Source organism: Aegilops tauschii, chromosome 3 (assembly GCF_002575655.3).
Source record: "Aegilops tauschii subsp. strangulata cultivar AL8/78 chromosome 3, Aet v6.0, whole genome shotgun sequence".
Taxonomy (NCBI): domain Eukaryota; kingdom Viridiplantae; phylum Streptophyta; class Magnoliopsida; order Poales; family Poaceae; genus Aegilops; species Aegilops tauschii.
The window spans coordinates 178,930,225-178,947,171 of record NC_053037.3 but is presented as its reverse complement, the minus strand read 5'-3'; the positions used below and the strand labels follow the sequence as shown (position 1 = coordinate 178,947,171).

Genomic DNA, 16,947 nt, shown 5'->3' with positions numbered 1-16,947 from the left:
TGAGAAGATTGCCCAGCACTGCGATCCCCGGCAAGCCAAACAGATAAGTTCTACATCCTGTCCATTGGTGTTCTGTAAGCTATAACTTGTGCATAAGAAAACCTCGCCACCCTTTTGAGACTTAGGTGCTCCCATCCTTGACCCGAACGTTGCTTCCGCCAGGATGGTCGCAGTGGCCTTTGGTAAAAAGAAGTTGGCGGGGGGCTGGCCCCTTTGTCTTTTTCCTGGTAGACGCAGCTATCCGGCAAACAAAAAGGGTGCCGGTAGGATAGCCTGCCGGGGAAAACTCATTTATTTACACTAAGGAGGTATTTCACTTCTACATGGACATATACATGCACAGGTTCCCGGCAAGGTTCATCTTTTTCATTAATATGCTGATACAAGTACAAGCATTACAGAACACAAACATGGACTCGAGAGATTACATTATTTGAATTGAAATTTGGCAAGTGCCTACAGATTTAAGATTGAAAAAAGATAAGTGCCCCGTAATGTTCTTTCTTTTCCCTCTCCTCCTAGGCACGGCCTTCGAAGGCGAGGAGGGCAAAAGGAGCGCCTGGGCAGGAGCCCAGCCCGCCGCCCCTCGGACTCCAGGAGAGGTAGCCCGACGGGAGCGGGAGCACCGGGGAACGCGCCGATGGAGAGCACGGTGGAGACGACCCGTCGACCACCGCCACCAGGGGTAGCAGGACACGGCAGGACTAACGGAGTTGCAGCCAGAGAGGAAGCCTGCCGGGGTCCGGCTGGAAGACTGCTGGAGGAGACCGGGTGCACCATCCCCACCTCTTCATCCAACTCCCCAGCAAATCGCATTGCCGGGAAGGAGATGCGGATGCAGATGATGGTGCTGCCGCCTGATGAAGATGGTGCGGGCGGCGATCAGTCGGAGTCAGAGTCGTCGCTTTCCCGCCTGCAGCCGTCGTCATCGTCGTCACTGTCCTCCTCGCCGCTTTCGCTCGAGGAGGAGCTTTCATCGTCGGTTGAGCTCTCCGCACAGCACCCTAAGCGACCTCCCGAGCGCCCGAAGATCTTGACAGAGAGCAGGCCGCTCTCCATTAATTTGAACTGGAGAACATGCCCCTCCGAGAAGCCGTGAGCACGGGCGAAAGTCTTCCAACCACGGCGGAGGTACATAACGTGAGGGGCAGGGAAGTCGACATCAACCCACATACTGCCGTTCCCGCAGCCCCTCATATGCAACCTCAAGGCGCGTGGTTGTTCGAGCTCCATCTCCCGCGCAAAGGGAGTTGGAAGGCGAAGATGACCACACGGGGGCTTGTACAGCCCGATGATGAACTCCTGTGGCTGCACCCCGACGTGGCCTTCCATCGGGGGAGGAGCCACCGGTGGGGGCACAGCCAAGGCGCCGCTCCGCCCTCCTCCTCCTCGAGCACCACGGCGACCTCGACCTCGTCCCCTTCCTCCTCCCCTCACGCCGGGTTCCGCCACCACAGGATCCGGAGGAGGAGGGATGTGCTATCGAGTAGAAGCCCTCGTCACCGCCGCTGGGACACTGCCACGCCCTCGCCCTCTCACCATGGCTAGAAGGGAAAGGTCGCGAAGAAGAAGATGAAGAAGAAGAAGAAGAAGAAGAAGAAGTGTGTGCAGAGAGGTACCGCCCCTGCCCCTTTTTATAGGAGGACAAAGCAGGGGGCTGGCTCCTCATACAGGAAATGGCCGCCGCACTCCTCCAATGAGGCCTCTCTGCACCCTCTGTGGCTCTGAGAATCAAGGTCGACCCTCTGCTCCAACCACCAGCGCTCGGTTTTCAGCCATGGCACTCCTCCCCGTGCCCTCCGCATCCACCACCTACCACACCCAATGCAATGCGGAACACGTGGCAGGTGCATGCAAAACGGGAGGCAAGGGGATGGCAGTTTCCGCCCCGTGATCGTGGGGCAAGGACAATCCGCAGACCATGATCAAAGTTCTTCCACAACATTGCGCACAATGTGAGGAGAAATAGGAAACTGACTCAAGCCCAAGATTAATGAAGAAACATGGAAGACCTCAAGAGACCAGCCTCTTCAGCAACCCCGCCTGTGCACTTATTAGGCCTACCCCGACGATGCTCGGCAGCGCGTTCGGGGCAGGCCCGGGGCTTTTGTCGGTGTAACAAACCCTGGGTCTGTTGCCCAGACTGTGCACAGGCACGGGAACGAGATTGAAGGACCAACCCAAGTCAGAGTACAAGGGAATAAGAGATTCGAAGGACCAACATGTGGATCAAGAGGACCAGAGTTAAGCCAGAGAAGCAAGATATCATCAGGAGAAAGGCCTCCCTTGCCGGGCAGGCGGGCTCGGCAAGGGGCGAGCCCCCCCCCCAGAAGAAGACATCCAAGACATCCCGGCAGGTCCCGCCGGGACACATGGAGGTAGAACCACCTCACCAACTACTCCGCCACGACCCACGTCGTCAATCAGTGCGGTGTCAAGCCCCGAAGTGACTAAGTGGCAGCTATTCGCCACATGGCAGCCTCTCCCTACAGGAAATGCCTACAGATGACACCCGTCCTGCAACGTGTCAAGCGAGCGGGCGTGGAGCTGACAAGATAGCCCGGCAAGGCTTGCCGGGCAACCAACGATGTGACGTTGAGCGGTGCATTTAATGCGCCCTGTCAGCCCGCAGTGTTATGTATGATAGCACTGTTTGATATCTTATCAGCGCATAATGACTATTTTGCCATTGTGGTAACCCCTTGAGCTATAAAAGGAGGCCCATGGCAACCGTAGAAAGGGTTGGAAGGTTGGATAACTCACACCCCCATACGCGCGTAGCCATGGTCGCCCCGAGGCAACCCTTGCCGGGCAGTGTGCTATGCCTCACCACCAATTTTTCCACCATCAATCCACCAAAGCAGGAGTAGGGTTTTACGCCTCACGGCGGCCCGAACCTGGGTAAAAATGCCTACGTGATCTCTGTCGTGCTGCCCCACGCTCGTCTGCTCTTTGTGCAACGCGATGCCCCCCTGCCGAACCAGCAAGGGGCCTTCTGGTCCCATAGGTGGTTGTGGTTTCCCGCGACAAATTATATATACCAAATTGTATATATATACATGTGTGTGAATGGTCGTGCGAGACATTCGATATATACGCTAATTTCGTACACAAGCTGGCCTCTCACACGTACCGCGCTACAAGGCCTTCTCTGCATCGAATCAATGAACTGCTGTGCCATCTTGTATGGGCCGGAGGCCACATTACAGAATTTATTTTGTAATAACATGCATGCATCTTTTTTGTTAAATAGTCCCACCTTGCTGGAAGCAGCGATTTGGTGTTCGAGCTCAGCTGCTCCTGAAATCGCTACCGTCCGCTGCTGTGTTGGGATGGTAGAAAATAGGTCTGCCGTGTGAGAGAGCGAACGCAGGAAAATTAGAATACGCGATGTATACCTGCGTGAACAGTGCGTACGAGCGGGCCCTACAAGTAGCGCTGAATGCCCGCCAGCCCTGTTCCGTTGCCGATCCGTGCCTTGGGTTCTCATCTGAGATCTGAGCCGTCGTCCAGTCCGTCGGAACATGACGTTTGATAGTAGTCGAGTTGCGAGCCGTCGCGCAGATTCGACATTCCGTTTCGAATTTATGCGGCTCCTGGGTGGATTGGTGAGGAGTTAGTGGCCGAACAATCTCCTGGACCGGGACTGGACGTCGCTAACATCGCCATTGTCGTGCAGCTCGCCGGCGCCCACAAGATCTTCTACGGGCTCATCTTCGCCTGCGCCGAGCGCTGGGAACCCGACCATCGTAGGCGCCTACATGGTCTTCTAAGAGCCCATCTTCGCCTGCGTCAAGCGCTGGGAACCCGGCCGTCGTCAGCGCCTACAAGGTCTTCTACGGGCTCATCTTGGCCTACGTCGAGTGCTGGGAACCTGGCAATGGTCGGCGCCTACAAGATCTTCTAGGGGTCCATCTTTGCCTGCTGGGAACCTGCCTGGTGGCCTGATAGCGGCTTCGTCTTGGTACTTCAGCCTGGGTCCGTTCGCCCTGAGGGCGCTCCGGCGGCATTCATGTGCCTGATCACTGTTGACATTGGTCACCATAGCGATGTCATCCTTCAACATCATCATTGCCTCGTCAGACTCATGGGCGCGCTCTCAGTGCTGCTACTTCACTTGCAAATGTACATCATCAAGCGATGATAAGTGGCTCTGCCACACGTGTGTTCATGTGCCTGACCAGTGACCACGACACATCCATGGCGACCATGATGTCCCTGTATGCGAACTCGGCATCCTCGCCGTCCACCTTACACAGCCCTGGGTCCGCCATCTCCCCGGCGCCCTTCACCGTCACCACGTCGCCCCTAGCACCCTCAAGGCATGCACGTGTTCCGCCACAAGGAGCTCCTAGTTGAACGGCTCGAGCGTTATCTACACGTCCTAAGGGAGCAGCAGTTCGAGCGTGGGCGACCAAGTACATGGCGAACTGCGTGGCTCAACGGCAACGAGGTCGTCGAGGTGTCCGCTGCTCTGCTTTGACGTCTGCAGGCCCAACGCTCGCCCTGACTGAGTCGTAGCACTGCGATGCGCACTTCACCGGGACTCCACCTGTCGCCCTTGAACGCCCCGAGCATGCTGGAGAACCGATTGGGGCTCCAGATCTTGAGCATGGCGAGATTTCACGGTAGCCGATGACAGACTGATTAGAGTTTGTGCTTTCGTTAGGGCGAAAAGGCTCAACATAGCTCAGGTATGGGTCTGGGCCTTCGAACAAACGTCTGTACCAGGAGTGAATAGACTGTATCTACCATAATAAATTCAGTGAAGCAATTTTTATTCAATGGTGCATACAGTGGGGATACAGCAGTTATACGAGAAAGAGCAGCAATCCCAAGGTGACTGGACGATAGAGATATAGAGAGCATATGAGCCCGGGCTCAGAAACGAATTTTCCCACCTTGCTTTCTTATATCAATTTTCACCAATTCATAAACGTTGGCAAGTCCCCTGAAACATCAACAAGCAGCCTACATAAGAGGGATACAGACGAGAATCCATTGGCACAGGGATTAAATAAATATATAGAGGGTTAGTAAAGGAGAGACGTGCATGGACTACAAGTGGCGGCGCTGACCGCATGGCTAGGTAGGAATGGCGCAGGCGTCTTAGCAGAGGTGGAGAGGGGCGGTGTGTGCTCGCCAGCGTCAGCCGATGGCGCGGGAGCCGGGGTCGAGCTGCAGGCCAGGAGATCGATGCACGAGGAGCTCTTCTCCTGACGCGATGCGTGCGCGTGTGGGTGGCGGCGCCGAGGGAATCGAGAGGGAGAGAGATGAGTGAGGATCGGGGTGGGCTGCGGTTGGGCCGGCCTAGCGGGCTACTGCTCCTCTCTCTTATTCTCTTTTCTTTCTATTTATTAAATATAGAGAGAGAGAGCAAAAAGGAGAGAGGGTTAGGAATGGGTTTTTGGCAAGGGGCTATTTTTTCCAGAGTCACAAAAATGTGCTTGATCTAGGAAAAATAAAAATTAGCATAATTGAAAGGTTTAATGTCAAACTCATTTGAATTTAATTAAATGGGTTTGAACTGGAAGTTGGATTTAGGATTTCCCACAATTGATGAAAAATTCCATGTTGATTGCACTTTGCACAATCTGAATGTTGTTAGATCAATCTAAGTATAGGTGAAGCCTCTAGGTTGCCACGTTTACATGTATGAGCGGACGACATGGCCAATGTTCAACCCGTAGCAACGCACGGGCCTTTTTGCTAGTATCCGTAAAATATGCATAACATGTACAATATGTAGTATCGTAAAATATGTTTGAAATAAAAAAGAATTAAATGAAAAACACAAAACTAAAAGGAAAAATAAACCATAAACCCCAAACCCCTAAACCTTTTAGTCCCGGCCAACCGGGACTAAAAGCCCCCAGCCCCCCGGCGCGTGCTCGTGCCACGTGGTGGGCCTTTGGTCCCGGTTTGTGTTGAACCGGGACTAAGGGGGGGACCTTTAGTCCCCACCCTTTAGTGTCGGTTCCAGAACCGGCACTAAAGGGCCTTACGAACCGGCACTATAGCTTGATTCTACACTAGTGCTCGCAAAACGGGCATGGAGGATACTAGAGAATCATGAGTCCTTGAGTGCTCGAATACTTAAATCAATGTACTTTCCAAGTGCTTCTATACTTGATGCCCAGTTGGGAAATCACCCATCACAAATCTGGCGATCTATACTTGAGGGATGGGACATAATGAAGCAAGGAATTATTAAGCACATTGGTAATGGAGCTACTACTAGCATATGGAATGAAAACTGGCTACCTAGAGATGGTATGTTGAGGCCTCTAGTTTGTCGAATTAATAACCCACCATAGTTGGTTTCAGAACTTATTGATATGTCAAATGCAAGGTGGGACAGACAGTGCATTGAGGAAGTTTTTTTTTGCCTTGTGATGTGCAAGTGATCTTGCAAATACCCATCTGCTTGAGAGATGTGGATGATTTCTGGTCTTGGCATTATGAAAATTCTGAAAACTTCAATGTGCGTTCAGCATATAAGATAGTAGTTGAGACTAAGAAAAGAAGAGAAGAATGGCTTGAGCAAAGGGCGGGTTCTTCAAACAATTCTGCAAATAAGAAAGCATGGTTGGAAGACCCAAGTACCAGCAAAAATAAGGGTGTTTCTATGGCGCCTAGCTCAACAGTCCCTGCCCACGGAGGACATCAGGACGCACTGGAATATGGCGACTAGTTGTTCTTGCTGTGTGTGTGGAATGGAAGACTTATGAAAACATAGTGTACGATGGCGCGTTGCGTGTGGGCTCTAGTTGATCAAGACCTTCTAGATCAGATGATAGAGAATATAGAACCGAATGCTAAAAGCTGGCTATTTACCATGCTGGATCGTTTGTCTCATGATGTGTTCGTAAGGATGACAATGACGCTCTGGGTGATATGGACAGCGAGGAGGCAGCTCATACATGAGGGAATTAATCAGAGTCTTCTAAGTACTCATTTGTTCGTTACAAACTTTATTGCAAAGTTGAGTCAGATTAATCAGCGTCATGCACATTATACTCCTGCAAGAGGTGTGGGGCTAAATCCAACATTGTAGAAATGGATCTCTCCATTTCCTGGGAAGGTGAAAATTAATGTAGACGCGGCAGTTTCTCCGCATGAAAATTTTGATACTGCAGCTGCAGTTTGCAGAAGCGAGCAAGGCGAGTTTTTGAGAGCTTTAGTTTTTGTTATACATGATCTTTCAGATCCATCTTCTCTTGAAGCAGTGGCTTGTCGAGAAGCTCTTTCTCTCGCAGAAGATCTTGGACTACAATAACTTCATATTGCATCGGATTGTAAGAATGTTATTAAACATATACATGAATCATCAGGTGGTGTCTACGGTGAAGTGATTAGGGATATAAAATCATGGTGTAATACATTTATTTTGTGTGTTTTTATTCATGAGTCGAGGAAGTCGAACTATGAACCTCATCTACTAGCTAGGTATGCAATTTCTTAGATCAGGGGCGACATGTGTGGTTGGGTCAGCCCCTGATCCGGTTGTTTTACCTGCTTTTATGAATTTTTTATTATCAATATAAAGTAAAGCAGGTTTTGCTAAAAAAAAAAGGAACAAAGGGAGTACATCATGTATGAACCATGTGACGAACGGAACTACCCAACGTTTTCACCCGTTGATCGAGTCGAGGGCGGCCGAGACGTACGCGCCCGGGCTACCGAGCCGTAACCTGTGTGGACGACTGCACGTTTCCGTTTCGACAAGAGGGAAGAAAAACCTGCGAACGGACGGCTCACGAGTCGCGGGTCCCGGTCCAGCAGGGAGTCTTCCTAGCCCGAGCGAGCGAGCGGTGCCACGCGGCCGCGGCAGGGCACGGTGGCAAGCCGCCAAAATAGGCATCCCGGTCTCGCGAGAACCAGCCACCCACATCACAGCCAAGAAGCGGCGGCGAGGGCGAGCGGGCGATAAAATCGCGGCCTCTCTCCTCTCGGCTTCGATTCCCATCTTCGCCTCGCCAACTCCAACTCTCTCTCTCTCGCTTCCTCGGCAACAGGACGAACAACTCTGGTACGAACCACCTCACCTCCTTCCCTCGCGACGCTTTTTCCTTCTTTCTCGCGCCGCCGCCTCGTGGATGTCCGACAATGCCGTGTTCCGTCCGGGGTTTCGCTTCTTGGCGGCTGCGTCCATCGGTCTGACGAGATTGAGTAGCCCTGCTCCCGATTCAGCCATCTCTGTCGTCCTGCCTGTACGTCGCGCCGGCTTTAGATTCTTCCAAGGGTTTCTTCTTCTTTCTTGCGGCGCTTTTAAGGTTGTTCTTGGCGGAGACTCGTTGCCGTTTGGCTGCTGGAACGGACACGCGGATTCGCTAGGAATAGATGCAATTTTCAGAGATGTCTCGATTAGGCTGGGCCGATGGGGTGACCCTTCCGGGGTTCCACTTTCAAGTTTTATGTTTCTTGACCCGATTGTCTGAACTATGGATCCGCAGCATTTTTTGGGTTGGTGTCGGAGAGTAAGGGGATGGATAAACTGATAGATGGAGAGAGAAAGAAGGGACGCAGATATTCTGTTCAATTTCGTTCGTGTTTTTGGCTGTTTGCGTAGGTGGTTCGTGTGGACATAGGAGAAGAGAATCAAGACCACTTGGATCTTCAAGTCCTTATCAATGGAATTTTCAAAATCCAGTTCAATTTTTTCAAATTCAGTTTTCTACAGTAATGTTGAATGCTTACACAAAACAAACTGCAACATACTGGGAGCGGATCTTTTCTCTTCCCCTCGATCTTTTCTTACATCCTGTTCCTTTTACTTTTGAATATTCTTTCCATACTATTCTCTTTTATATTCTTCTCCATTCTTCTCTTTTCCAGCTGTTGTCTCTGAACTTCCATCATATCTGTTTCCTTTTTTGGGGATGGAACAGTTCTCTCTCCCCCATATTCTGAGCTAAAATTTAACAACCATTCAATTTTGCTTCAGGCATTTCAAGTAAAAAAGGAAAACATTTTCTTCACATATACCTGTATGGTACTTATTTCATAACGGAAATAAGAAGTTGCTAATTAGAGTAAAATATTTCCTTCCTCGTTCAAATGAGAAGATCAAATTGACAGCACATCCTTTTAATAACGCCCATGTTTTGTGCAATTGTTCCTCAGGTTTGAGCACACACGCAAATGGGTATCTTCAGTGGAACGCCTCCTCCGAGCTGCCCATCAGCTCCGCATTGTGCGGAATGGGCTAAAGTCTATCTGAAGTACTGTCTGTGCAGTACAAAGGATGGTGTTGCCCTGGGTCTTGGACTGGCTAGTGTCCTCAGTTGGGGTATCGCCGAGGTGCCGCAGATCATAACAAATTACAAACAGAAGTCAACAGAAGGCCTTTCTATTGCCTTTCTGATGACCTGGATAGTTGGGTATGTTGTTTCTTATTTCTCATCTTCCTCGCATATTGATGTTGTATCATCCTTATTGTACTTGAGTATGCGTATCGTGCGATGCTCTATCTAATGGTGTATGTCATTCTTCTGCACTCATGCAGGGACTTGTTTAACCTTGTCGGCTGTTTCCTGGAACCTGCTACTGTAAGATCCACTACTGCCACAGTTTCCTTTTCTTTTCTCAAATTCCATCAGATACGGCATTTTTCTTCCACGAGGCACATGCACCAGTTACACGTGTTGATATCCTAATATAGGACACTAGTAGTTTTCTGTCTGATTTAATGAACTATCTGACTGCAGTTTCATTTGGACAATATAATGACGCGTTATTCATGAGTATGAAAAGCAACCAAATAATTTCTGCTTGCCTGCACTGTTCCTGGAACCAGCAAGAGCTAGTATAATTATGCTGGATGCACTCATGCAAATTTTTTTTTGAAGCGGAGGGTAACTGAATATGAACATTAATATAATAATTCCAAGCATATATAGTATCTCAAAATCAGAGATTTCCTTACAATCTAGACAAGTTATATAAATGATTTACATCTGCTGCACATAAACCTGATTATGCTTTCCAATACAGCTCTCTTGCATTTAATGTGTACAACTTCTTCATGTTCAGTTGTTGTTTTTTTCGAGAAAACGCAAAGGACCTTTGTGTTTCATTTCATTGAGAAGGGAGAGTTTAAAGTTACAGTTGTGATGTAGAAAGTATGCGTGGGATTAAATGATTACCTTTTATTTTCAACATTTCAAATTAATATTTTTTGTTTATAATGCAGCTGCCGACACAGTTTTACATGGCATTGGTAAGGACTCCATTTTTTCTACTCTTATTACTTCAATTCTGTGTGGTTTCTGTCATCTGAGAACTTAATTTTTGCAATGCAGCTATATACCATCACAACTATGATTCTTACTGGACAGACAATATACTATAGCCACATCTACCATCTTAAAGTAAAGAAAACTGGGACAACTGCCAAGGTGATCACTCCGTAACATTGAAGATTATCATTATGTTTGCAAGGAATCACATTTCTCTGAATATTAGCAAAATAGATAATGTGGTTAACAATTGTAGAGAAGCAACCACTGTATATGAACAATACTTCTATTTCTGGATTCATGAACTGGTGATGTAGCTGCTCTCTGCTTTGCAAAGTAGCTTAGTGTTACCACAAGCTAGGTTCACTTAAAATTATTTAGACACCTTTTGACTCCTACCATCTTCACCTCCATTGGACTACAATTTATGATTTCAGTCTCAGAAACATCAACGAGGGGATGCTTCATTGCGCGAAAAGCTTTTGGGACATAGGGACGAGGCGTTCAAAAATAATATTCAGTCAGGTCCGATTATTCCTATCCCGAGCTCACCTATCCAGGTGAACACAGAAGTATTCCGGCAACTTCATGGTTCAGTCAGCCCCGGCTCAGATTACTACTATGCGTAATGTTCTTGAGCTTGTTAATGTTTCATCATATTTCATATTTTTTTTCAAAATTTATTTCATTCCTTAAAGCAAATTAGTGTCCACTTCTTTGGATAAATATTGAATATTGTTTGTTTGCTCTATTACATGGAATAAGGCAATGGGACTGCACTCTTGATTGTTACTTTGGGATGTTACAGTTTTATTATCACCTGCTGACAGAGCACTCTAGCTATCAGATAATATTCCAGGAGCATCTAACTATCTGGTTGGTTTTACAGGTCAGCAAGATCTCTATCGAGGAGCCCAGTGCCTACAGGTACATGGTTGGGGAATAATCGCCAGGCAACAAAAGTTCCTCCACAAATGAACGACGAAGGTGCATCTTTATTTGGCGAGTTTGTTCCAGCACAGTCTGCACCAGCTGCTATTACAAAAGATTCCCTCTCAGTGGTACGTTAACTTTGATTCCGTTGATACTTGTCTATTAAGGTTGGAACTATCCAAAAACTTATATTGTTTGAATTCAGGTACCATGGATTTCTGTTGTCTTGGGCATGTGTGTGTTGCATATTTTGGTTGGAACCGCGCATAGGGACGCTTCCAATGAAATTATCATCCCTGTCGGCAGAAAGCTCTTAGTTGTAGCGGTAAGCTGAAGCTGCTCTCAAGTTTCAGACCTTCGGCAGAGCATCTGGTTTACCAGGCAATTTGCATGAACAATGAACTATGTTTTCAATTTGCATATCTGATTAGTTTCTTCTTGCACCATAGGATGACCATGCAGGTTCATCTCTGAACCATGGCAGTGGAAGTGGAATTGGAAGCTTTCTTGGTTGGGCCATGGCAGTTATCTATATGGGCGGACGACTTCCCCAGATCTTCTTAAATGTAAGACAGTAAACAATTGAATGTTCTTTTTTCTTATTACTCTTGTTGTCATCGGAAATTCTTGTCTGATACTTAGTCCTGGTGCTGGATGCGGTACAAATATCTATAGTGGGTTGAGGTCATTTGTGAAAGCTAAAAAGGTATCAGTAAAAGGCATGGCACTCGAAGGAACATCTATTATACTTTCAGTTTCAGTCGATCCTGTTCCTACTCGTTTCTACTGCAATTGCGCATCTGATGGTGTTGAATAATAGCATTAGTTAATCTCGAGAAATTCTTTAAAACCGTAGTAGTGCAATATGTCATCTTTTTGGTATTTCTAACTTTTCTCTACTACTCTGCAGATGCAAAGAGGCCATGCCGAGGCAAGTTCATCTCCATCTTCATCAATAACTTCTTTTACTACAGGAGACACTTCCACTTTTCTCATTTGTCATCATTTTTTGCATTCCTCGTTGCATAAGTAGCGACTTCATGAATGGTGTAATGACGCCCTGCTGTCTCCGACATGGACCCTATGAAAATTGATAAATATTCAGTTTTCCTTAAGAGGAATTAGTAGCCCACTTCGTCTTAGATGTCAATGTCATATAATTGTTGCATGCAATTCACATTGATGCGGTTAAGTGGAAAGTGGATACTAAAATAAAAAATAGCTGTACTATGAATTGAACTAAATATAGCGGTCTAGTTGTTGATTGTCATATGTGGTTGTTATGCAAGAGAGGTAACTCAAAACTTATTTCTTGAAGGTTGTATTAGTATGTGGTGTTAAGTTTAGGCATTATCCTTTTAACTTTAATTCACTTTTGCCATCCCACTGCATTTCATTGCGGCAACTCATTATAGTTTGAACAAAAGATGCCCCTACCTTCCTATCCTATTTCTCTGACTGGAGAGATATATGATGTCAAATTTTCACTAAACAAAGCCATTTTAAGCCCATCTTATTTTTTTGACAGGAGAGACACTATCGCATTGTATTTATGTAGGAAATCAAATATATGTAGGTTCACATTAACTGCATCGATCTCTGTTGTTTTGGGTTTTGTTTAAAATATTTTCTGATGCTGGTAACTTATCTGACCTGTCTGCAACTTTGTTCAGGGGCTCAGTCCGCTAATGTTTACCTTTGCTTTAGTGGGGAATACGACATATGTTGGGAGGTAACCATGTACCTAACTTCATTTGTTTAACCGTATTCAGTTACTTTATATGCACTTGTTTAGTATAAAAGATGTCCTTTGGTGTGTTATGTTTCTTAGTATAGTACTCCCTCCGTTCCTAAATATATGTCTTTTTAGAGATTCCACTATGGACTATATATGGAGCAAAATGAGTGAATCTACACTCTAAAATATGTCTATACATCCGTACGTAGTCCATATTGAAATCTCTAAAAACACTTATATTTAGAAACGGAGGGAGTAGCTATGTAGCCTAGAAACCTGTAAATTTTCCGACATTGCAACGAACTGTCATGTTCCATACCAAGCAGGTGCATCCCTTGTCACTTCCTTTTAGGGTACCATATATAAAATACGTGGACAGACCATGTAAATGTTTCTTTTTTCTTGAGACCAGCTTTAGTTGGCCGCGTTTTATGGTTCTCATATCCATTTGTTTTCCATTGCAGTATCCTTGTGAATAGTTTGGACTGGGCACGACTTAGACCAAATCTGCCGTGGCTTGTAGATGCTGGAGGATGCGTTTTGCTTGATTCTTTCGTATCCTTGAGGACCATTGATTCCTACAGTTACTCGTATTCTTTGTTCTGCAACTCAAAATAGTTTCTGTGCAAACTTTTGTGACGAATAGAGGTTTGAACTGACTTTGTTTTCAGATGCCTTTGTTTTAGAATCATTATTGAGTTGCCTTTCTAGCTATCATCTCAAATAAGGCTCATATGAGTAGAAATATTACCACAATGTAGTTGAGTATGACTGCGTCTTAGGATCATATATGTTAGTTGCCAAAAATGCCTGAGACCTATGTTTTAGAATCTGGTCGGTGGTACAATGATATGCCATATCACAATTCATAGCAGATTTCAATCAGCTGTTGCATTGGAAGAATCCTTAACCATATCTGCAGATTATTCTTCAGTTCCTTTATTTTCATTACCGGAATCAAAGTGGGCGTGATGAACTTGACAATTTGGATAAAGCCTAATGCACAGCAAACAAAGTATTTCATTTCTTTTCTTCAATGGAAAAGGTTGGTGTGCCGCTCTCGTCTTTATACTATTCATCACCCAGGGTGCAGAATAAGTTATTCTTCACCCGAGGTAATCTTACGATCATTTCATAAACAAATTACATATGAAATACAAATAGTTACATTCATATTGATTCACTGTGTCAAATTTGGCATAAGAAAAAAAATATTAAATGGCAATTTATCGCTTTGCAGTGCTTGTTTTATGTGTGGTAAGATAAAAGAAAAAGGAAACCTGCAAAATAAGATAAAACAGTGCTCAAGCCCCTGTACTAGAAAATCTGTGAGCCACATTGTTAGATACTCTTTTCATTTTTTAAACATCTCGCTATGAATTCTTGCTTAGAAATAGGAACGCCGACCTCAGCCAGATAGTTGGCTTGGGCATTCTCTGTTGCGGATTCTCTTTTAACCTTCTATGGATGGAGCCAGAACATCCTTCTGACCATTTCTCAATGTTTCTGTTTTTCAGACATGGAGCTACCACCTGCGTGGGGATTGTGCATTTTTCTTGGAAAGCTGCGCAATAGCCACTCCCCGTGCAGAACTGCAGAGACAAGGTTCACACGCTTAATTTGCGGTGAATGAGCTGCGGCGCCGCATGGTTAAGGGATGAAATCTGTTAAGGGATAGATGCAGCAGTCTGCCGTGTTAGAATACCAAAAATGTATGTGTCATGTACTCAGGGTCATGCCATATCCGTACATCGTATGGTGATTTGCAGTTCTTCATGCTATCTCTATTTTTGTAGTGGTGTCGTCTTGTGTAGGCCATTGTTGTCGGATGCTCAGATTCAAATACGCGTCGAGGCCCCATCCTTTGACTCTAAATATGGTTATGCATTACCAAAAAGCCTCTTAGCGGAGAATCTCTTCTAAACGCTAGCGCGCTATTTAAAATGTTTCTTCATATATTTGGAGCAAATATCCTTAGTGCAGGATCTATTCTAAACGCTATAGTCTATAGCCCGCGCTATTTAAACCATGTGCATTACTCATTTTCTTGTTTTTCTTGTGTGGGACTCACCCGATTTGATCCAAGTGTTCACCACATGAGCTGCGCACAATGACTTTGACAAGTGAGGGACTGGAGAGCACAATAAGTAATGGATTTGCTAATTCTCATCTATAGATAATAGTAAATGGAGAATGATCAAAGTGTCAACTTAAAAGACCGTGCCAATGTTCTAGTATCTACTTAGTATATCATGGACTAGAGAATCATATGTCTCTACTTGACTCATTTAAGCAGGATTCAACTTCCTTTGGAAGGCACTAGCACATATGCCCATGTGTTGCAACAGGTGCAACATAATGCTTAGAAATCTGAAAAGCTATTTACCACTCAAATGTTTTTTCAAGTAGTAAAACAAAAGTGAAAGTATGGACAAAGAAATAAAATTAAATCTAATTGAATCTGTGGTTTATCTGTAGTGTACTTATGTGTGCCTAATGAATAAGAATGGACATTTTGAAGGATATAGGGTCAGGATTTCTTCATTGGAAGAGTATAGAGAACACGTACATGTGGTTTGTGGTGCAAGATTCTAGAAACTAACTATGAACTACGTTATTTTTGTGTTATCTATTTTGTAGTCTCCTTTGGGTGATTAGAATGGTAAGCTGTCCAGGGTCATTGACAAGAGTGCTATTTATGCTACTACAACTGCTTAACTATGTAAGATAATAATATAAGATATTCTGAAAAGTACTATTTATCTGTCTATTTTTAGGGGCTTACTCCCAGCTTTCTTCTTCGCTATGGAATTATGCTCATGACTAAATTGCCAAAGGGTAAATGCTCTGAAACCACATGGAGTATAAAATTGCAGCTTTGTAGTTGAGTTTGAGGTCTTTTTTTTTAGCTCAAGCAATATTCGAGTTATTGCCTATAAATATATCCAAATTGCACACCTCTTAAAAGAAAATGGTTCTGCAAAATTTTGGAGCAACGCAGGGTTACTCAAGTGTTCTATAACATTCTATAAACATTTTTAAGTTTCAGCCGGACCTCATCCTCTTTTGATGTCTTGAGAGTTACTCAAGTGTTCTCCGATGTTTAGTTATTATTACAGTTTATCGCATAGTGCTGCCCTCATGCTTGCTAATGATCTGATTCTTCTTTGTAACTACAGGAGCTTTTAGATTGTATAGGTTCCGCCTCCAAATAGTTGACTTGTGGTGTCTATGTTGTTTACATTAATTTCATTTCTAGTGCCCTATTTGTCCTAACTTTGCATTTTACTTTGGTCATTGACATGGTGGAATTTAGTTAGTTGATTGAGATAGGGATACATGGTGGTTTAGGAGAGAATGGTATGCTTTCAACACCAACTTGATTTAGACTACTACGTGTTCAGTTGTGTAATATATTCCTAGAACTAGAAGTATTATATTCTTTCTCTATTTTTGTAGGCTTACTCTTTCTTATATTTTCTTTGTTCTTACCAGATAGTTTTTCTCATGACAAAGTTGACAAAGGATAAATCCTCCGAAACCATGTATAATATGAATATGCAGCTTAGTTCGGTTTGAGGTTGCTAAATCATATCTTTGTCTTCTTAAGCTTTCTATCATCTCATCATTTCACATATAATATGTAAAAATAATCAGAGTAACAAAGGGTATTCTGTTTATTAAGTTATTATTTATCATGTGTATGCTCCTCTAAAGAATTGTTGTATATAAGCACACATGTTCTACCTCGGTACACGGTTCTTATTTGTTAACCCGGATGGACCAAAGCTCTGTGGATTTACATTTATAAATATGAATGCAAACGGTCCTGCATGAGTGCTTTGAAAAGTGCCCCAATGTTGAAACATGAAAAATGATCCTATTGCGGGCTGTTGATACGTTAGGGTGATAACCAGAGAAAACATTTCAACTTCTGATGGATACTAGGTCCAAGTGGGTTCCATCTAATGGACCTCCCAAGATATATGTCAATCGTTCGTATGTATTTCGATCCTTCTGAAAAATATTTTTACT

The 16,947-nt window shown here is 45.0% G+C and overlaps 1 protein-coding gene across 2 annotated transcripts; it reads left to right on the top strand.

Annotated features, from left to right (window-relative positions):
• Positions 1-7,763: 7,763 nt before the first annotated feature.
• On the top strand, positions 7,764-14,809 carry LOC109739058 (vacuolar lysine transporter YPQ1). 2 transcript variants are annotated; one of them, XM_020298132.3, is made up of 14 exons: positions 7,764-8,032; positions 9,127-9,383; positions 9,509-9,551; positions 10,196-10,222; positions 10,305-10,400; positions 10,679-10,866; positions 11,131-11,302; positions 11,380-11,499; positions 11,624-11,740; positions 12,085-12,105; positions 12,848-12,906; positions 13,377-13,467; positions 13,835-13,957; positions 14,430-14,809. In XM_020298132.3, exons 2-13 carry the CDS (start codon positions 9,145-9,147, stop codon positions 13,910-13,912), a joined length of 1,251 nt encoding a protein of 416 aa, XP_020153721.1. In that variant the 5' UTR covers positions 7,764-8,032; positions 9,127-9,144; the 3' UTR covers positions 13,913-13,957; positions 14,430-14,809. The 2 variants fall into 2 exon arrangements, with proteins under 2 accessions (XP_020153721.1, XP_020153722.1); XM_020298133.3 differs by lacking the exon at positions 7,764-8,032 and adding an exon at positions 8,190-8,213.
• Positions 14,810-16,947: the final 2,138 nt, after the last annotated feature.

Excerpts from the sequence above, each read along its gene's own strand:
- LOC109739058 (XM_020298132.3), top strand. The coding sequence starts at position 9,145 with ATGGGTATCTTCAGTGGAACGCCTCCTCCGAGCTGCCCATCAGCTCCG. Across the intron at positions 9,384-9,508 it reads CTGATGACCTGGATAGTTGG|GGACTTGTTTAACCTTGTCG; the intron begins GTATGTTGTTTC and ends GCACTCATGCAG. Across the intron at positions 12,907-13,376 it reads AATACGACATATGTTGGGAG|TATCCTTGTGAATAGTTTGG; the intron begins GTAACCATGTAC and ends TTTCCATTGCAG.